This window comes from Euleptes europaea, chromosome 6, assembly GCF_029931775.1.
Source record: "Euleptes europaea isolate rEulEur1 chromosome 6, rEulEur1.hap1, whole genome shotgun sequence".
NCBI classification, from domain to species: Eukaryota; Metazoa; Chordata; class Lepidosauria; order Squamata; family Sphaerodactylidae; genus Euleptes; species Euleptes europaea.
In genome coordinates this window covers 60,084,278-60,104,336 of record NC_079317.1, presented here as the reverse complement: position 1 = coordinate 60,104,336, position 20,059 = coordinate 60,084,278, and the positions used below count along the sequence as shown (strand labels likewise).

The 20,059-nt window shown below is 42.2% G+C and overlaps 1 protein-coding gene across 3 annotated transcripts in view; it reads right to left on the bottom strand.

The window, feature by feature from the left end:
• Nucleotides 1-20,059, bottom strand: part of AMBRA1 (autophagy and beclin 1 regulator 1) — a 190,111-nt gene that overhangs the window by 95,479 nt on the left and 74,573 nt on the right. For all 3 annotated transcript variants that reach the window (XM_056851046.1, XM_056851047.1, XM_056851048.1), the window contains 2 exons: nucleotides 19,076-19,156; nucleotides 18,874-18,974 (listed from right to left, as the gene is read on the bottom strand). In XM_056851046.1, the coding sequence (XP_056707024.1) occupies nucleotides 18,874-18,974; nucleotides 19,076-19,156 (182 nt within the window). The remainder of the gene's footprint in view (nucleotides 1-18,873; nucleotides 18,975-19,075; nucleotides 19,157-20,059) is intronic.

The following is a 20,059-nucleotide window of genomic DNA, read 5'->3' as shown; positions in this document are numbered from 1 at the left end:
TAGTGCTCTATGGGATTTGCTCATGAGGAAGCCCAATCAGGCTCTCAGCCTCGGTGGGCCCAGCAATGCCCTCCTGCCCCTGCCCAGCTTCACAAGTCCTTGCGGGTTGGACAAGCCGCCTTTCCTCACAGGGCTTGGGGTCTGCCCGCTGCCATGCCATGCCATGCCAAGCTGAGGATCGCTGCAGCCCTCATGGCAGGCGACCCAAGCAGGCGACACATTATAAGGCTCGGGGGCTCACTGGAATCTTTTTATGTGGATCAAGGTTTTGATGACTGAGGTAGGATGAGATGTAGGCTATTGTTCTTCTTTGGAGTGATAGTAATAGAAATAACCTCCTTCCCTTTCTGAGATGAAGACATGACCTCTATGGCACCTTTTTATCTGGAAAGATATAACTTCTGATAAGAGGTAGGGTTCGGATCTGTGCGTTTGAAATTCCTGGAAGAATGTGAGTGAAATTAACGCTATAGTATATCCTATGAGGACAGTGATGGAGGGCACTTGTGGAATGGGGCCATAAGGGGTGTTAAAGACTGCTTTTGGAAACAGCCAACACTTTAGAGCACTATGAGCAGGGTGGATAAAAATCAATGATTTAAAAAAATTAAAAATCAAATTTTTAAAATTTAAATCGATTTTTTAAAAATAAAATGCTTTTTGAGGAAAAAGCTATCTAAATATAGTTTTCTATTTAAGATAGTCCAAAAGTAATGTTCAGATCAGTGGGAAAACAAAAATAATCCTGCTAAGAGTTTGTTTAGTAGTGCAACCCTAAGTACAGTTATACCCTTCTAAGCCCACTGATTTCAATGGACTTTGCTAGGAGTGATCCTGCTTAGAAAGGCAGTGGAGGTAGAGAAAAACTGGAGAACATAAAGAGAGAAAAGACAGATGAAAAGAAAAATAAGTTTAACTTTCTACAATAACTCTAAGTAGTCCCTAAATAATTGTTTTTTGACTGCAACAGTGAGTGAGAAAGTATGACCCTGCCCTTGTAAGGTATGTACTGTAATACTCCATTCCTTAAGATGGGTGGAACCCATAACAACAATTCAGTGTAGCTCTTTTTCCAAAAGATGCTTTATAAAAGCACAGAGCCCTATGCTGTGCCTACACAGACATCACAAAGATTTCAATTTTTTTACATCAATACATCCAGTAACTATATAATAAATCAGTGAAAAATACTACCAGCCCAGCAGCATAATTCAGGCCTCCCTACATGGTGGCCCAGGTTAAACACATACTACAGCTGATTAACCTTTCATAGCTGAAATATTCTATGATTGGGGGAGTAGCTCTGCTCAACCAGTATTCACTTGAACTGAATTCATACTAATGCGAAAGGATGTTAAGGCTAATAGAGTGCCCATGGGAAAACGCAGCCTCATTAATAAAAAATGAAGTTCTTGACAACATAAATAAGCCCAGTTTTGTAAAGACAGTGATGGGGGAAGCAACTGCTGACAGCTCATGCGTATAAGCACCAAGAGCACGGTGCTCATTAAGGGCTCCTACCCAATGCAATGACTCCCAAAGCCAGCTGCTGTGCCTGAGAGCACAGCAGCATCATTCACCTTGTCTGAAAGACACAAGGCAGAAGGACAGTGCCCGAGGGAGTAATTTATTATTCTTCCTCACACTTGATGGCGAGGGAGCTTGGGCAGCTGCTAGGGGGTGAGGAGAGTCAAGTACGCTCTCTCACAGGGAGGCAGGGACAAGTGAAGAGAGCAGAGTAAGTACCTTAGGAACAAACAGGTAATAAAACAGGGGCATTGTGACATTTGATAAGATACATGAGAAGCAAAAATATCTTCAAGGAACTAAAGTTGGAGAAAATCAGAAGAATCAGCTAGCCCCATATTTGACACCAAGGGACAATCTCCTGCATGTCCAGGATGGAAATCTTACAGGCACTTGCCTAGCCATTGCTCACATTGTATTATGATACTCAGCGGTAGACAGCCTAGAGAACTGACAGACTGGAATGAGGGAGGCATGAGCCTGCAAGACTTGATAGGTGAACAGCCAGGCACTGGCACAAGCCCTCATATGAACATATGGTGCGGCCTTATACTGTCCCAGCATTTCTACTCTGACAATAACACACTTTAGAAGTTCTCCAGGGATTATTCAGGCCGAATCCAACACTGCTACTCAAGATCCATTACCTGGTATCATCCACACGGAAAGTATGTTGTCTGCCCCTGAGCTGTGGGCCCTTTCCAACCTCACAGATCTCCAAAAGCTACCACAGATAAGGATACAGACTAATGAAAGATATAAAGCTGTCTTATATTGAATCATGATATTTACCCATCCACAGTCTAGGACTGTGTACTCACTCCAACGTTTTTTCCCCACTGCTCTCCAGAGTTTCAAGCAGATGCCCTTCCCTGTTTTTCTACCCAAGATTCAACAGATGATGTCAGAAACTGAACCTGGGGCCTTCTGCATCACAGCAAGTGCTCGCCATTAAACTATGGCCCCTCATGTACACAAAAGGAGGGGCTGTGGCTCAGTGGTAGAGCATCTGCTTGGCATGCAGATGGTCCTAGGTTCAATCCCCAGCACCTCGTTAAAGGGACTATGAAAGTAGGTGATGTGAAAGACCTCAGCCTGAGACCCTGGAGAGCCGCTGCCAGTCTGAGTAGACAATACTGAGTTTGATGCACCAAGGGTCTGATTCAGTATAAGGCAGCTTCATGTACTCAAGCCAAATTTAGCAGCCATGTTAAACTCAATCTAAGAGGCTGATGTTCAGGCATTGGCTGACTTAGAAGCTTGTATAGCTTCTATTGTATCAAGGGAATCAACAGACTGCCTGGATGGGAGGAATCACTTTGGAGGATGAAAAGACAGTCCAGGGAACCCTCCCATGTTCAGCCTGTTGGCTCATCAAAATGGAACAGCACAGCACAGACCTGCTTCTAACTGAGTAGCTCTTTAAAAAAAACTGTTATGAAATATATTTTTCCAGTCCTGACTGTGTACATCTTAAATTCCAAGGCAGCATCTTAAATTCTAAGGAAGGTAATTCTACAACTTCATGGATGCATTTTTTTCTATTGATCAAGTGCTCTCATAGTTAGGGGGCTTCTCTTACTTCCTAAATGATGCTAAAACGACTGTGGACTATACTAGAAATATGTATTATCAGTTGCTCTGTTTATCTTGCTCTCACTGCATATCTCTTCTTATGTAAAATCATTTCTTGCACTGCTTAACATGTAATTGGTTAATACTTATACCTTGATTTAAGTTTCTGCAGTCCTAGTCCTATTTCATTGTTTATTAGCAGTCACCTCATTCGACTGATTGCACTGACTCGCAGGAATTGGGGTGTTTTGTATTTCTGTGATATTATGTTCTTACCTTGCTAACTTTGTTTTATTTCCAATGCACCTCATGTACCTCAATGTACTTCAATATCATGCATGTGATTATATACAGGCACAGACACAGTTTATATCACATATGCACCTACATCTCCTTCTGCTTTGACGCATCTAAGGAAGCAGGTTGCTGCTTCTCAAAATGTCATAGCATAATATAAGACAGTTCCTAAGCTACTACTGTGCTTCCTGCTTTAATGCAGCCACTGACAGCATGGTACAAGAATAGAAGAGTAACATTTTGAGGGCTCTAGGAAAGTCTCAAACAAATACTGGTGCACTCTGTGATGAAGGTTAGAAAGGCTACCAAACAAGCAGAAAATTCAATCCGTTAAAGTGTTCAATGCAGCAGACAGAATTCCTTGTTAGTATCTAGTTGAGTGATTAAGATCATCAATATCAGTTTACACTGGTAGCTCAGCAGACTGCCAGCCTACATCTGTCCCAGCCACAATAGAATTTAACATATTCAGATCATGAAATAGATACAAGAGCATAAGGGATTCTCTTTTTATATACTATGGCCACAATCTCAAGCAGACTTAACTGTGTTTAAGTTCACGGAAGTTAATGGGTTCAAGATTCAAAAGTCTCCATTGGATCATGGCCTCTGTGTGTGTGTGTGCGCGCGTGCGTGTGTGTGGAGTCATAAAGTTGCAAAATCTGTCTCAGGCAAACTACAATTAAACCTGAGTTTAGGGCAAAGTACATAAGAACTACTCAGCACTTGGCCCTGTAGCAGAAAAAGGAAAAATATTTCAGATAGGTTCAATTTCTTTTCAGGGCACAGCTGACCTTAATCCAATTTAAATTAGTTCAACATACTTCAAACACCACTAAGCAGAACTGACCATGAAGAAGTTACCCAGCAGAACAGCACCAAACAAAATGCCAACAGGAAACAGCAATACATTTTGACAGGAAGAGAGATGAACTATAACATTATTAAGAAATGTTCATTTAGAACTGCTGCATCCATCAATAAGACACTCAGACTAAATTCCATAATGGCTTATAGTCATGTAGCAAAACAGACACAGCAATGCAATTTATTTTCCTTTATTTTGATTTTTAGTTTAGGCAACTAAGCAACTGCAGCTCTAAGGTTTATTAATTTATTATATTCATATCTTGCCTTTCAGACATCTGTCTTCTTAAATGGCTCTTATTAAGACAGAGGGGCCATAGAGTCCACCCTCCAAAGGGCCATAGAGTCCATCCTCCAAAGGAGCCATTTTCTCTAGAGGGACAGATCTCTGTTGTGTGGGGTTCAGTTGTAATTCTGGGGGAATCTCCAGCTCCCACCTAGAGGCTGGCAACCCTAGGCCTGGAAGCAACCTCTGGGTGACTTGATACCATTCACCTTGCATGACTCAACTAGGCCTGGCTGCTTGCTACTATTCAATAGCAACCACCCTATGAAAACCAGTGTGGTATAGCAATTAGAGCTTCAGAGTAGGGTCTGGGAGACCCAGGTTCCAATCTTGCTGTGGAAGCTCACTAGGGGATTTTGGACCAGTCACATACTTTCAGCCTAACCTTCCTCAGAGCTGTTGTGCAAATAAAAGGAGGAGAGGAGACTAATGGTGTGGTGACAGCATGGTGCAATAATCAAGAGTAGAGGACTCTAATCTGGATAACCAGGTTTGATTCCCCACTCCTCCACATGAAGCCTGCTGGGTGACCTTTGTGCCAGTCACAACAGTTCTCTAAGAACTCTCTCAAGCCCCATCGACCTCACAAGGTGCCTGTTGTGGGGAGAGGAAGGGATTGTAATTGTAAGCCTCTTTGAAACTCCTTAAGGTAGAGAAAAGTAGAGTATAAAACTCTTCTTTTTCTTCATCATTGGTCCCTACTGTGGAGAAAGACTCTAGTTTTCGAAGGTAGAGGCTGCCGGGGGTGAGGAGATAGAAAGTTTAAGATAGAGGAGCAGGTAAAAGAAGCTTGGCTGTTGGGAACTCTATCTCCTTCCCCACCCAACTCCAGGTTAGGAAATTCTTAAGAGATTTGGGGGCTGGAGTCTGGAGAGGGTGGGGTTTGGGAAGGGAAGGGACCTCAGAGGGATATAATGCCATAGACTCCACCCTCCAAAGCAGCCATTTTTTCCAGAGGAACTAGGGTTGCCAACCTCGGGGGGGGGGAGATCACCCAGAATTGCAACTACTCTCCAGATGACAGAGATCATTTCCTCTGGAGAAAATGCTGCCTTGAAATGGGGAGTCTATGGCATTATAACTGCTGAGGTGGCTTTCCTTCCCAAACCTCACCTTTCCAAGACTTCACTCCCAAATCTCCAGGAATTTCCCAACCTGGAGCTGGCAACCCTAGGGAATGGATCTCTGTAGTTGGGAGATCTGTTATGATTCCAGGAGATCTCCAGGCCATACCTGGAGGTTGGCAATCCTAGAAGGAAAGAAGGAATAAGGAAAAGGGGAGAGGCTACGGGGGCTTTCAGGAAAGGGAAAGAGGAAATAGTGGGGGAGGGGAGAAATGAGATACCTCCTGCAAGTTCTTGCGGGTTCCCACTTGTATATTCTAATAGTGAGGTGTGGCCCCATCTGCAGATATCTAAATCTGCTTATCAGGGCCAGAGAGGAAGAAAGCATACTTCTGTAATCTGGGAGACTCTCAGGTTTTTAAAAAAATCTTAAACATGTTAAAAATGCATGGGGGGGTGAAATCACCTTTAAACACTATCTCTGCATATGCAAACGCAAGTGCCTCCTCCCTCCAGGCATCATCATTCATTGGCAGCAATTGGGGGAGGCTGGGAGCTATAGCTGTCTCAGCTACAGCTGAGCAGTGGGGAGGGGGGAAAGTTGTGGTGGGCCTGGTAGAAGAGGCCAGGAGCAGCACCAGGCCCATAGGCAATGGGGGGTGGGGCCAGGAGCCATGGCAGGCCCCGTAGCAGCTATGGTGGGAAGCTAAAATGGCAAGAGGGATCCCCCTCCAAGTGTTGCAGGTCCACACTTGTTTATAGAAAAATTGAGACCAGGCTGGTCTTCTTTCATGAGTATCTTCCTTATGCAGGGACAGAATAATTTCCCAGTTATTCTTAGTTCTCTGGCCAGTAACAGAGCTTTATTCCCAGCAGATGGAAGAGAATTATTTGTGGTGGGGAGAAGGGGGCTGATAAGATCCCCGCCGCTGCTGCTGTTCATGCTCTAGCAATTAGCTGGGGCAATTAAGCCTCTGGCTAGTGGCAGTGGCCAAGGTATCCTCCTGCTCCCTTCTGCAATATCAGAGTAACTCAAGTTGTTGAATATCTTGCTCACCTTAAAGTTGACTGGCATCGATCTGGTTTGCAAGTGGTTTCTCATATCACCCCAATTACCTATCTGGCCACAGTTATCCCGGTTCTGATCACATCCAGGTCGGACTACTAGAGGCAGCCTCCATGTGGGGCTGCCTGCGAAAACTGTACAGAAATTTCAGTTGATTCAGAATGCAGTAGCCAAACTGCTTGCAGGAGTAAGTTCTAGGAATCATACAGCCACAGTGTGAAAGACCCTTCACTGACTACCAGTTTGCTTTCAAGTACAATTCAAAGTACTGGTGCTTAACTTAGGATCATGGTGCCTAAAGGATCACCCTTCCCTTGCATACTTCTGCCTAACTGAAACAATCTACAGAATCTGACTGAATAATATCAATCAGACTTCATGGAAAGCCTGTCAACATAACCATCATTAGGGTTTATTCCCCAACTAGAGATGCTGAAGAGGAAGAAATTGTAAGCTTTTATGCAACTGTCCAGGAAGAAATTGCTCACACACCTAACCAAGGTCTGCTGATAACCACAGGTGACTGGAATGCAAAAGTGGGAAACAAAGTAGAATCAAATATTGTTGGAAAACCTGGGCTAGGAGCATGAAATGAAGCAGCAGGGTTGTTCATTGCGAACACATTTCAGGCAACCGAACAGATGACTGTATACATGGACATCACCAGATGGCCAATACAGAAATGAAAGATTACATAATTGGAAGATGAAAACGCTCTATTCTTTCTACTAAAACAAGACCAGAAGAACTTCTATTCTCTCTGCTAAAACAAGACTAGGAGCTGATTGTGCTACAGACCATGAATTGTTAATATTGAAAATTATAATAAAGCAGAAGAAAAACACTAAAACATTCATAGTGCCAAAATACAAACTAAACATTCCTGAAGAGTTTAAAGACCACGTAAAGACCAGATTTGTGTTACCAAGCTCAAGTGAATGGGAACCAAAAGAGTTGAAACCAGAGATATTATCAAGAAAGAATGTGTAAAGACTATTCCTGTAGCCAAAAGAAAAGCCTTGATGGAAGGCCAATGAAATGCTTAAAATTGCTAAAGGTGGAAGACCAATGAGACTCTTAACATTGTTAAAGATGGATGAGAAGCAGAAGTAAAAAGTGGCAGAAACTGATTCAGAGGTCTAAATGCAGCGTTCTAGCGATTGGCTAGAACAAAGAGAACTATTATAAGAACCAGTGTAAAGAAATAGAACAACAAAAAGGGAAGAACAAGAGATCTGTTCCACAAGATAAAAGAAACCAAGGGGAAATTTAAAGTATGGTTAAGCATACATTAACTGAACAGGACAAAATAAATAAATACATTGAAGAACTATACAGGAGAGATAAAAGAATTACAGATTCCTTCCAAGAATTGTTTGATGAAGAACCTGCAATTTTCAAAAGTGAAGTGAAAGCTGCATTCAAAGCAACTTGGAGAAATAAATCACCAGGAGTAGGTGAGATATAGAGTTATTTCCAGCCACAGAAACAGAGTCTATCTTATATTAACAAGAATATGCCAACAAATATGGAAAACAAAACAATGCCATACAGACTGGAAATTTTCAATCTACATTCCAATTCCAAACAGGAGATGTCAAAGACTGCAACAACTTTTGGACCATCACATTAATTTCTCATACAAGAAAAGTGATGCTAAAAATCTTACAACAAAGACTGTTACCATGTATGGAAAGAGAAATGCCTGACATTCAAGCTGGATTCAGAAAAGGAAGAGGCACTAGAGATCATATTGCAAATTCATGTTGGTTACTGGAGCATACAAGAGAATTTCAGAAGAAAATCAGCTTATGTTTCATATATTACAACAAAACCTTTATGTGTGTGGTTGGTTTTAAAAGAAATGGCTGTGACACAACATCTGATTCTTTTGATGTGCAATCTATACTCTGGTCAAGAGAGAACAGTTAGGACAATATTTGGAGGAACAGAATGGTTTCCAATTGGTAAAGGTGGCAGACAAGGATGCATTTTATCTCCCTACCTCTTCAATATATATGTATAATATATCATGAGGAAAACTGGCTTAGATTTAGAGAAAGGTGGGATAAAAATCAGTGGAAGTAACATTAACAATTCAAGATATGCAGATGTCATCACATTACAGAAAATAATGAAGGCTTGGAACAACTACTGATAATGGTTAAAACAGAAAGTGCCAAAGCAGGATTAAAGCTGAACATCAAGACAAAAGTAATGACTAATGGAGATTTATACAACTTTAAGGTTGACAATGAAGAAATGGAAACTGCTAGAGATTTTCTATTTCTTAGCTCAATCATCAAACAAAAGGGATACTGCAATCAAAAAAATCAGAAGGAGATTGAGACTGAGAAGGGCAGCCCTGAAAGAGATAGAAAAGATCCTTAAATGTAAGGATGTGTCGCTGGCAATGAAGACCAAGATCATTCATACTATGGTATTCCCCATTAATATGTATGGATGTGAAAGTTGGACCACGAAAAAAGCTGACAAGAAGAAAGTTGATTCCTTTGAAATGTGGTATTGGGGGAGATTTTACTGATACCTTGGACTGCCAAAAAGACAAATAAGTGGGTTCTAGATCAAATTATGCCTGAACTCTCCCTAGAACAGGGATGGGGAACCTCAGGCCCGGGGGCCGTATGCGGCCCCCGAGGACATTTTTTGTGGCCCTCGGGAGCTCTGGGGCCCTGCTGCGGAGGCGGGGCACAGGGCGGCCCTCCCCAAGGGTGTTCCTGGGGGCACGGCTTACAGGGGCGCTGCGGCACCCTTTGGACCTCCTCTCACCGACTGTCGTCTGTTGGTCGGCGAGAGGAGGGCGGAGGGATGCTTCCCCCAAGGCTGCCCCCTACAGACGCTGCGTGCAGGAATGCCGCGGCACATTGTAAGCCCCTCTCGCTGCCTGTCGGCTGTTGAGCAGCGAGAGGAAGGCGGGGAAAGAGGCCGGCGGCTCCCGGCGGCAGAGCATGCATGTGGGAGCCGATCGGGCTTTGAGAGGGGGGCTTTTGTGGACCCTGTGGGGGGGAGAGCATGGAGACTGGGGTCTGGTTGTGTGGGGCTCTGTGTGCCGCCGTGTGTGTGTGTGTGTGTGGGCGGGGGAAGTGGGGAGACTGGAGCCCAGTGGTGCGGGGCCGGCGTGTGTGTGTGTGGGGGAAGGCTTTTCTCTCTTTTCTTCCTCTTTTTCTGTCACTCTTTCTCCTTTCTCTCCCTCTCTTTCTCCCTCTTTTTCTGTCTCTTTCTTTGTCTCCCTCCTTCCTTTTCTTTCTTTCCCTCCATCCTTTTTTTTCTTTCTCCCCCTCCATTTCTTTCTCCCTTTCTCTCTCTTTCTCCCTCCCTTTTCCTCTTTTTCTGTTTTCCTTCCTCCCTTGCCAATCGACTGAGGTCTGCGCCCCCCTGGTGCCTCGTTTGCTCGGGCCCACCGCTGGCTGCCCTCCTGCCTGGAGGGGGGAACAGGGGCGCCCTGCAGGCCTTCTCTGTGTGGCCTCCCCTGGGGTGCAAAACCTCCAGGTGGTGGCTGGAGACCTGGCAACCCTAGCCTCTCCCCCCCCACCAGGAGATTTACACCTAGTATGGCCCCTGAATGATGTTATAAATGTGCAAATGGCCCTTGGCAGGAAAAAGGTTCCCCACCCCTGCCCTAGAAGCTAAAATGACTAAACTGAGGCTATCATACTTTGGTCACATTGTGAGAAAACAAGACTCACTGGAAAAGACAGTAATGCTAGGAAAAGTTGAAGGCAACAGGAAAAGAGGAAGACACAAAATGGGATGGCTTGACTCAATGAAGGAGCCCATGGCCCCCAGCTTGCATGACTTGCAAGTCTGTTAATGTTTTGGAGGTCATTAATTCATAAGGTTGCCATAAGTCAGAACAGACTCAGTGGCACTTAACACCCTCTGGGTGCTGCCACCATTGGAAGTAGGGCACTGAACACATGGGAAAGGATCTTTGTGTCTATTGTATCAAAGCTCTGCAACTGTCTCACCAGGACATATGCCTGGCAGTAGATCTGTTGATCTTCAGGTGTCAAGTTAAGAATTTTTTTTTTATCCTTTCAAGAATTTGGCTAGTCTTTCTTTGCTATGGATGTTTTATTTTGCTCCATGTGAATTTTAACTGTTTTAATAGAACCTGCTGATTTTATTGCAGTATGGCTTCTTACAGTTTCGTTTCTCCAGCTGCAGAATTTTTAACTGCTTGTTCTATCATATTGTTTTTTGGTGCTGTCAGTTCTTTATGGGTACTTTGTATCTACACTTCTTGCTTTTTTCAGGTAATGTTTTAAATACTGTTCCTACTTTTGCATTTTTAAAATCACTGCTGTGAACATTTTGTACTGATGAAGCAGGCTCTAAATACCATATGTGGACAAATGTCTTTCAAATTGGTGAAAAACACAATGAAGGTAAAGGCTCCCAAAATGTTGACTGGAAGAACAGAAGTCAATGAAGAAGAAAAAAAGAACAGAATAGGAAGGAAAGCCGGCATTAGGGGGTGAGGGTCATGAAAAGGCTTGCATTGAGAGGGAACAGAGGAAGGGAAATTACAATCGTCAGAAATGAAAGAAAGAGTTATCAAAAGGAAAGAGAAATGGAATCAAGGCTGAAAGAAAATAACAAGAGCAAGATCAGAATTGTGGCCTGCTGTCCACTGGTTGGAGAAATCAGGACAGAGAAGAGAAACATATCAAGGCCATCCAAGATCCGTGGAACAGCAGGATGAGAAAAAATCAACACAAGATTAGAATCGGCCAAGCTAAGACCAGAGAGGCAAGAAATTCCATCTTGATTCAGAAACCAAATTAGATGGAGGACCAGGATGACAATAAACAGCAGCAGTATGAAGACGAATAGGGAATGAAAAAGGAAATCACTTGATATTTAGAAGAATAAGGAGGAAAACAAGAGAAAAGGGTGGGGGGGGGAAACCCCAACACCATTGTATCTACAAAGGCAAGGAACGTAAGATGGCACTATAACCAGAACATACAGCAGTTAGAGAAACCATATTCAAAGAAGAAATCCAAGCAAAACGAGAAAAAGTAACATGGAATAACATCCTTATTTATGGCATCCTTCAAGGATCCATCTTGTTCACCATGCAGTTTAACAGCTACATGAAATCCTTGAGAGATCATTCAGGAATTTGGTGTGAGATTCCACCAATATGCGGACAACACCTGTTTTATTTGAGACTCCTTATGGTAGAGAAAAGTGGATATAATCACCAACTTTTCTTCTTCCTTCTCACAAACCCTGCTATCTGTGCCCCTGCCTTGAGATGAGAGATGGATGGCAACCAGAGGCAGGGCTTTTTCTGTGCTGGCATTTCACCTGTAGAATGCCCTTCTCCCTCTAGACTTGCCTGGCACCTTCCCTACTCTCCTTTCAGGTCCACCAGCTGTCAATTAAATCCTTTAAAATTATTTTTTACTTTGTACTTCTAGCCTGAGAATATTTTTATTCTATTCTGTTTACTTTTGTTCTAGACTGCTAAATCGGGTTGCCAACCTCCAGGTGGTGGCTGGAGATTTTCCTCTATTACAAGTGATCTCCAGGTGATAGAGATCAGTTCACCTGGAGAAAATGGCTGCTTTGGCCATTGGACTCTATGGCATTGAAGTCCCTCTCTTCTCCAAACCCCACGCTCCTCAGGCTCCACCCTCAAAATCTTCAGGTATTTCCCAATCCAGAGCTGGCAACCCTACTGCTAAATGGTTTGTACTGTTTTTTTGCTCTGGCAAAGTTTTTAATAGTCTGGTAATTTTTAATGATTTTATGTTGTTTATTTTATCATGTTTCATTTTTTCTCCACCAAGAGCAGGTTCTGTGGAGAAGAATAATTGAGAACATCAAAGTATCCTTTCTGATTGACTGCAGTAATTACCAAGGATGGGCAATGTGGGCCACTATGAAAAAAATGCACCAACTCTTGCAGTGTCAAGGGGTTTTTCATTAGTCACTTCTTTCCTTCTTTGTGCAGAAACTATGGAATTCTGGGTAGTGCCCTCTTAAAAGGCCCAGCAGGCTGCAAGAAAGTACATTTACAGCTGACTAAGTGAGACTGAACGCCTACAAGGAGAGAGAGCCAGAGCCTCAAGGGGCTCTTCATCGCCTACAGAGATCAGAGCACTACTGCAAACACATATCCCTTGCTGCATACAGATAACTAGGAATATGTAACTTTGACAACATATCAGAAAGGTGAAGTAATACAACCCCTTGATCACAAAAAAAATCTGTCATCTCTTTAGGTTATTTGCACCTCACTCCAATACCAAATGAGAAATAGTTTCCCTTGCTTTCACCTACAAAAGAACATAAACCTTGTATGTTCGACTCTAAGGATCTTAAATAAGCACAACCCTTAGACCCTGACGCTGTTGAAAGTGCAATCCTAAACAGAGCTTCATCCTTTCAACCCCACTGCAGTTAATGGCCTCAGAAGGATGTAACTCTGCTTAGGATTGCACTGTCAGCACTTTAATAAGGTATGTCTTGGGTAGCTGGTGCAGTTTTGGTATTCTACAACTGACTAGTCTAAGTGCTGGCCTCAGGCAGTCAGACCAGGTTCTTTTTCTTAGTGAAGCTCACAACTTCAGGCTCTCTCATGAACAGGCTTGGAGAAAACACATCCCTTCCCCCAAGGCAGACCTTGCAGCTACTTCTTAAACTCCTATTCAATGCCATCCTAACTATTCGATCTAAAACCAAGTGGTTAATAAATATTCGGGACATATCCAAATGGCCTTTAATCTCCTTTCTATTCTTCATAAATAATAGCATCACTTGCTCTGTTTATGGCTTGAACAATACACGTTTTGAGATCCAATCTCATATTCTGTGCACGAAGAAATTCTCCATAGCATCCCTCCTCTTTTAAAGAAGCTATTCATTCAGCTAAACCTGGATCACCTTGCACAGTTTTTTACCCCGCTTCATATGTCAACTGTGCATAATACCCAGTATTGATTAAAATTAATTAAATTGTTTAAAAATCTACCCAAACCATGGACTGGAAAACAAAAGGTCCTCCATAATTAGGACTTACTTATTAGCATTTCTCTTTCAAATGCAATCAAAGAGAATTATTAAGTAAATCACGTCTGGCTTCAGCCCCAAGTCACATTACTAAGGGGCATGAAGTTTCAGGATAGCGGGCTCTAATGCTGGAAAGAAATGAGTGGGCTGTCACCTCCTGAGGAGGCTGTTGCCCATCTCTACCTGATTCACACCCCAGCCTCCTTCTATGAACAAACTGTACAATACAGAAAGTCAATACTCGAAACAGTCCTGCCTGCTCGACCCAGTCCACAGAACAGATGGTATTCCTACAGGTTTTTTAAAACATTAGACATGGGCACAAGCCAACCAGTTGCCTGACTGTTCTTTGAAGGAAGAGATGTTGGGATGATGGTTAAAGGGAAGAAATACTGATTAAATACTGCCATCTTATGGGACAGAATTTGGGGCTTCAGTGGTTAGCACTGCCCTCCAAGATATTAAGTTTCCAACCAAGAACACAAGTGAAAAGAACTTGGAAGAAAAGTCTCGCCCACATGGCTGACATGGCAGTATGCAACAAAAAGGTGGGTCACTAAAAGGTTTGCTGACTCTAAGGTATTTATTTCCACAGAAGCAGCTAACCATTCAATCTCCAGCTTCTGCAAAAGACAGCAGGCATGACAGTCATCACACCTTTTCTGTGAACTTTGAGCTTGTAATTAAAATAATTAACTTAAATAGCTCCAAGAGCAGGCTATCTACATTTAGAGAGATCAATCACTGATGGTAACTGCATGCGGTGATTCAGCCGTTATCTACAGACAAAACCCAGCTTAGATCGTTAGACTGAATTTCTCTTTACTCCAAGTAATAGGATTCGCAAATAAGTGAATATGGACCACGGGCTTGCATTCATACAGGCTGAAAAACCAGGGCAATTAAATCCTCATATCTGCATTTAGCTATGTAATCATGTTCCCAGTATCCTTTCCAACACGATGGTGGTAATTAGCTTTCTGTTTGGAGAATGGTAATCATTCCTAACACCCTCTTCTTTACAGTGATAGAGACATGCTGTCAAATAATATCTCCTCCCACATAACAGAGATACTACGAACATTTCCATAAGCCTAGACATCTCATGGCACAACTGCAGTGAATATTACAACACCACTGTTCAGAGTTCAGAACATCTTTCGTGTCACTTCATTAAAATCCCCAGCATACAAAGACCAGAATGGAGACCAGGAAGGCAAAGTTGAGACACAAGCCAAGTTCATATTTCTAGTCCACACAGGTGCCATGTTGGAAAAGCACAGAAGAAAAACAAGAATTTCTGCTTGGCAGGGAAAAAATCACTTTAAAAAACAAATCCAATCTGCTGCTAAGCCTCTTGTTGTCTACCAGGAAACCTCCTGGTACATTATAGATCCACCACATACCAATCTCAACAAAGCTGGTTTTGGTACACTTTAGTCCATGGAAACCGCAAGTTTATACATTCAACCAAGTGACCTTCAAACAGTACACCTGTGGCTATCCAAAACAGCAGATTTGGTTATGCAGTTCCTGAGCAAACTTTCCTCCAAACAAAAAAGATAATGGAAGATAAGCATGCTACCAAACTACACAATCTGTTCAATGTTCTACAATCACTTTTTATCATAAAGACAAGAGAACAGGTTCAAAAAGCCGCTATAGTTACCGTGTGTTTACTGCTCAGAATGGGTAATTTGAAGAAGCAAAATTACAAGCTTCACATCCTGATTTAACTTGCAATAAAGCTGTCTTTTCAAGCCAATTTGATTAGATTTGCATCAGATACACAAAATGCAGGCGCCAGTATTTTTTGGGGTGATTTCATAATATAATAAAAAATATTACAGTATGGTGCAACTCTCAAGATCTGGGAGATGCAGAGGAGACAGCAGGAGTAAATGAGGGATCTGATATACGTCTTGTAATCCTTTTTAGTTTTTTCCATCGAGTCACTGCCAACTTATGGGTTTTCAAGGCAAGAGACGTTCAGAGGTGGACTTCCTTGGTGGCCTCCCATCCAAGTACTACCTGGGGCTTAGCTTCCACGATCTGATGAGATTGGGCTAGCCTGGTCTGTCCAGTTCAGAGCACTGATGGTATAGTTAAGGGTTTGTTTTTGCAGATCCTGCACATTAAAGGTTTAGCCAAAAAAAAAAAAACCCTCCGTATAATGGTACTTATGTTGACTAATACGTCAGTACCAGAGGAGCTCTAAGTTGAAGGATATAGGACAAGGGTGTCAAAATGAGGCCCAGGGGCTGGATCCAGCCCCTTGAGGGCTCTTATCCAACCTGCAAACCACCCGAGGCAGCCACCTCCCCCAATTCCGAGGTGTCAATTACCAAAGACTGTTAAATAAAAGAAAATACTGTAAGAGTGTTATTGTTTTAAGCATGTTTGTATTTTAAGTTAAAAAATAAAGTAAAAAAATAATATAATTAATTGGCTTTGCCTGTGTCTTCTATAAAGTTTGTATCTCCGGCATTACATTTTATGTTACATGTGGCCCAGCCCAAGCACATGACATTTATGTCATATCCGGCTCTAACAAATGAGTTCAGCACCCCTGATATAGGAGATGGGGGGGGGGGGGGAATCACCTATTTAAGATACGCTCTGAAAAAGAAAAACATAACTTAAAAGGGGAATGAGGGAGAAACATCAGCCCACTATTGCTAAGAAGTCTGAGTAGGTGCTTGGAATATTGTTTCCAAGGCAACTAAACCAGCTTGTTAACATGCTCATTTTCATCATTAAAGAAAAAGTAAAAGGTAATTGGGTTAATTATTGAAGCAACAGCCAATACACTACCACTAATTGTCCATTTACCTAAGGTTTTTAAACAGCAGTTTTAATCCCTACTGGGACAGAATGTATCACAAGTCATTCACCAGACTTGAGTAGGTTACATAAGGTGATTTTAAAAAAAACCCTGTAGATGCAGAATTCCCTAACAGGAAATAATTTTGTCCAGGACATGGCTTCTGAATTTGGAGAACTGGATAATATGGCATCATAAATGTGGTTACTGCTCACCTTCAGAGCCACACTCTATAAAATAAGAATATTTCATTCGTCTTTGGGGTGAACTTCATTACATCTGGATAAACAAAATCCAATTTTACTATGAATATGTAGCCAACAAATAGCTTTGATGATGGCCCAGTTCAAAGGAGCACAATGGATGCAATCAATGAGCTTCACATAATATAATGAGATTAAGGGGAAAAATATAAAACTTTTTAAAAAGATTTTACAATGAGCATGAAGTGCTGCTGCCTGGCCTGAAAATAATATTAATGCGAAAATTTACCTCAGTGCAAATTACAAAGGGATGCAGAGTTCCTTATCTGATATGTATTAGAGAAATCAAGGCTTTTTTCAACACATGGCATTTCTGTTTGGGGACCTCTCTATCATGGCAAGGAAATACTTTGTTTGGTAAAGTTGCTCTCTGTGGTACTAAAGATTTACTCATCTCCTGAGGTTCAAAGATGTTATTCTGAACGAACATAAATATACCACTCATGACTATATGACAGAAAAGAAAGGAGAGAACCACTGGAAAATAGAAAGAAACTGAGTGCTGCTCTCAGAAGTAGACAGCAGCTGAATTCTGCATAAAGCAAAGTAAAAGCAGATGTTTCCAGCACAGAAGAGCTGGAGGAGAATTCTGCAGTGTTGCCTGGCAGCAAATAATTATCTGCCAGAGAGCTATTTCCATATGCCTTCAACAAAATCCCACACAGACAAATCAGCTCAGGTGAAGCATGTGTCTTGGATGAAAGCAACAGGCAGGCTTCATGTTCATCAGGCACAGAATGCTTAGCAACCTCTGGAAGTTCTGTAACAAAAATGCAAGGGAAGGGGAGAGTGTCTTACTGGTATGGGCAAAGGGACATTCCAAAAGTGGAAACACCCTTTCCTTGGCCAACAGGAAGAAGGATGTTAACCACGACCTGACTCAAAGAAAGGGGCTCCCTAACTCCAGGCTGGAACAGTGAAAGATTCTGAACTTTAATGAGAGGAAAAACAACCACACTACCACGGATCAGCACCAGTTCTATCCAGGATCTCTAAACCAGACAGAGTAGGATTGGAATGTCTCTTTGCTCATCCTCAGGAAGATGGCCATGACAAAAAACCTCCTCTTTAGTCATGGACAAAGTGACATTCTGGAAACAGGATTTATGAAATCTGGAATCCCAGGGCAGGATAGACTATTCCAAAACCATCTGTGATCTATTGACTAATAAAAAGGACTCTGCTACTACAGGTAGCAATCTTGTAGACTCTCATCATGATCCATAACCATTAGTGCTAGATATGGTAACACACAAATTCTATGCCCATACCTTACAAGATGTGTATATTTACGAAGTTCACATTTCTGGCTATAATCATCTGTTACTAACAGGAAGAATCCATATCTTTCTATCCAACTACAACAACAGTAGCGGCTTTCCAAAATACTCAGCTTATTCAGAACATGTTTATCTAGTTTACTCAGTACCCTTTAAAATCTAAAGGCATGATGGTACAGTGTGACACAGGCAAACATTCCTAGATCACTCTTGCATTTGGTACTGAACAAATACCAACGCAAACACCACAAACAAATTCTGTTGTCACAAACCTTCACTTCTAGGCAACCAAAGTCCCATTTTATCTACCTTCTTTCCATATAACACTCTTCAATTGCCTGTGCGCTATAAGCAGATGCAGCTGAAAATTTAATATGCACCTATTACAATCATAATTGAATCTTTACTGTTCTTGAGTAGCATTACAAGCTTTAACATGAACAAGGCATCCTATAATTGAATTAGAAGGACCTGTAGCAAACTGATCATTAGTTTGTCAGAATGTTAATTTTAAAAAGGAGGGAAAGCATACTTGGAAAATGATGGAATATTTTTTAACTACTCCCATCCCAGTTTTTGGAGTCCATACCCCAATTCTCCTTGTACTTACATTCTATCAAATTACAGAATGTACGTTATGAGTGACAACCACAAATACAAACAGATGGATAAATTAGTCATTGTGACAGCCAAGCTCCATCTATACATTAAAGCCACTGGTTTGCATGCAAATCCTAACCTAGACGGTACACTGAAAAAAGGGAAGCAAGAGTTTCTTACCTGCCAAGACCCTGTTAACAGAGGAGTGAGTGGCCAAACCAGGCTGTCCACGTTCATGAAAAATCCCAGCATAAGGCAAGTACTCTGGCAGCAAGAAACGCCTAGAATGGAGAGCAAATCTGTAAGAAAAACTGCCAGGCCACTGAGGACCTGGGCAACGGATTGCACAGTTGTCACCCCTTGCTGAATACACAGGACTTACCTGGGAACAAAGCGTCCAAGGGATGGTGCAGACATGCGGGCATTCCGAGGGGCTCGGTGCCTTGATCTGTCTCCATTGTCCCTATAAGAAACAAAACAAATCAAAAGCACATTATTATGAAGTACACATTGCAAAGTGAAACTCAGGTCTTTTGATGTTCACCTAGTTCATAGGTCCGGTACAGATGACTGTGGCAAAGTGACCACCCAAAGGGTCATCCTTCCTTTAGGAACCAAGAATTAACATCAGACAGATCAACTCAGACAGGTTCATCTTTTCTTTACATTATACAGAAAAACTTCATACTGAAGTCCGATTCATTTTAGTCACTCTTAATTCCACATTCCTGCACCTGATTAAGCCAGGTGCACTATGCTAAGCACAGATAAACCATTAATGAAAAAAGAAGGCACCCAAAAATAAAACCTGAATTCTGATCAAAGCTGCAGAGCCAGGTTCTAGAATGTCGATTTTAGTTCCTCCTCAGAAACATTTTGCATCAGGTAAGAGAAGATAAGGGATGTGGAATGGTATAGTACAGCCCGATCTCATCAGATCTCAGAATGGGAGATGGGAGACCATCAAGGAAAACTTTGCAGAGGAAGACAATGGCAAACCACTTCTGCTTAATCACTTGCCCTGAAATCCCTACAGTGTTGTCATAGGTGAGCTGAGACTTGACACACACAAGAGAAGATGAAACAGGGCAAGACTGTATCATCCCGTAATACTGGATTTCCCTCATTATGAATCAGCTGAGGCCCTATGTGCATATGCATGTGCTGTCAAGTCGCAATCAACTTATGGCAAGAAGCTTTTAAGACAAAGGAGAAGCAGAGGTGGTTTGCCATTGCCTTCCTTTGCAGAGCCTTCCTTGGTGGTCTCCCATGCAAGTACCGACCCAGCTTAATTTCCAATCTGATGAGATCGAGCTATACCATGTTGCCTTCCCTTCCAATAGCGCCCCTAGATGGATACAAATGT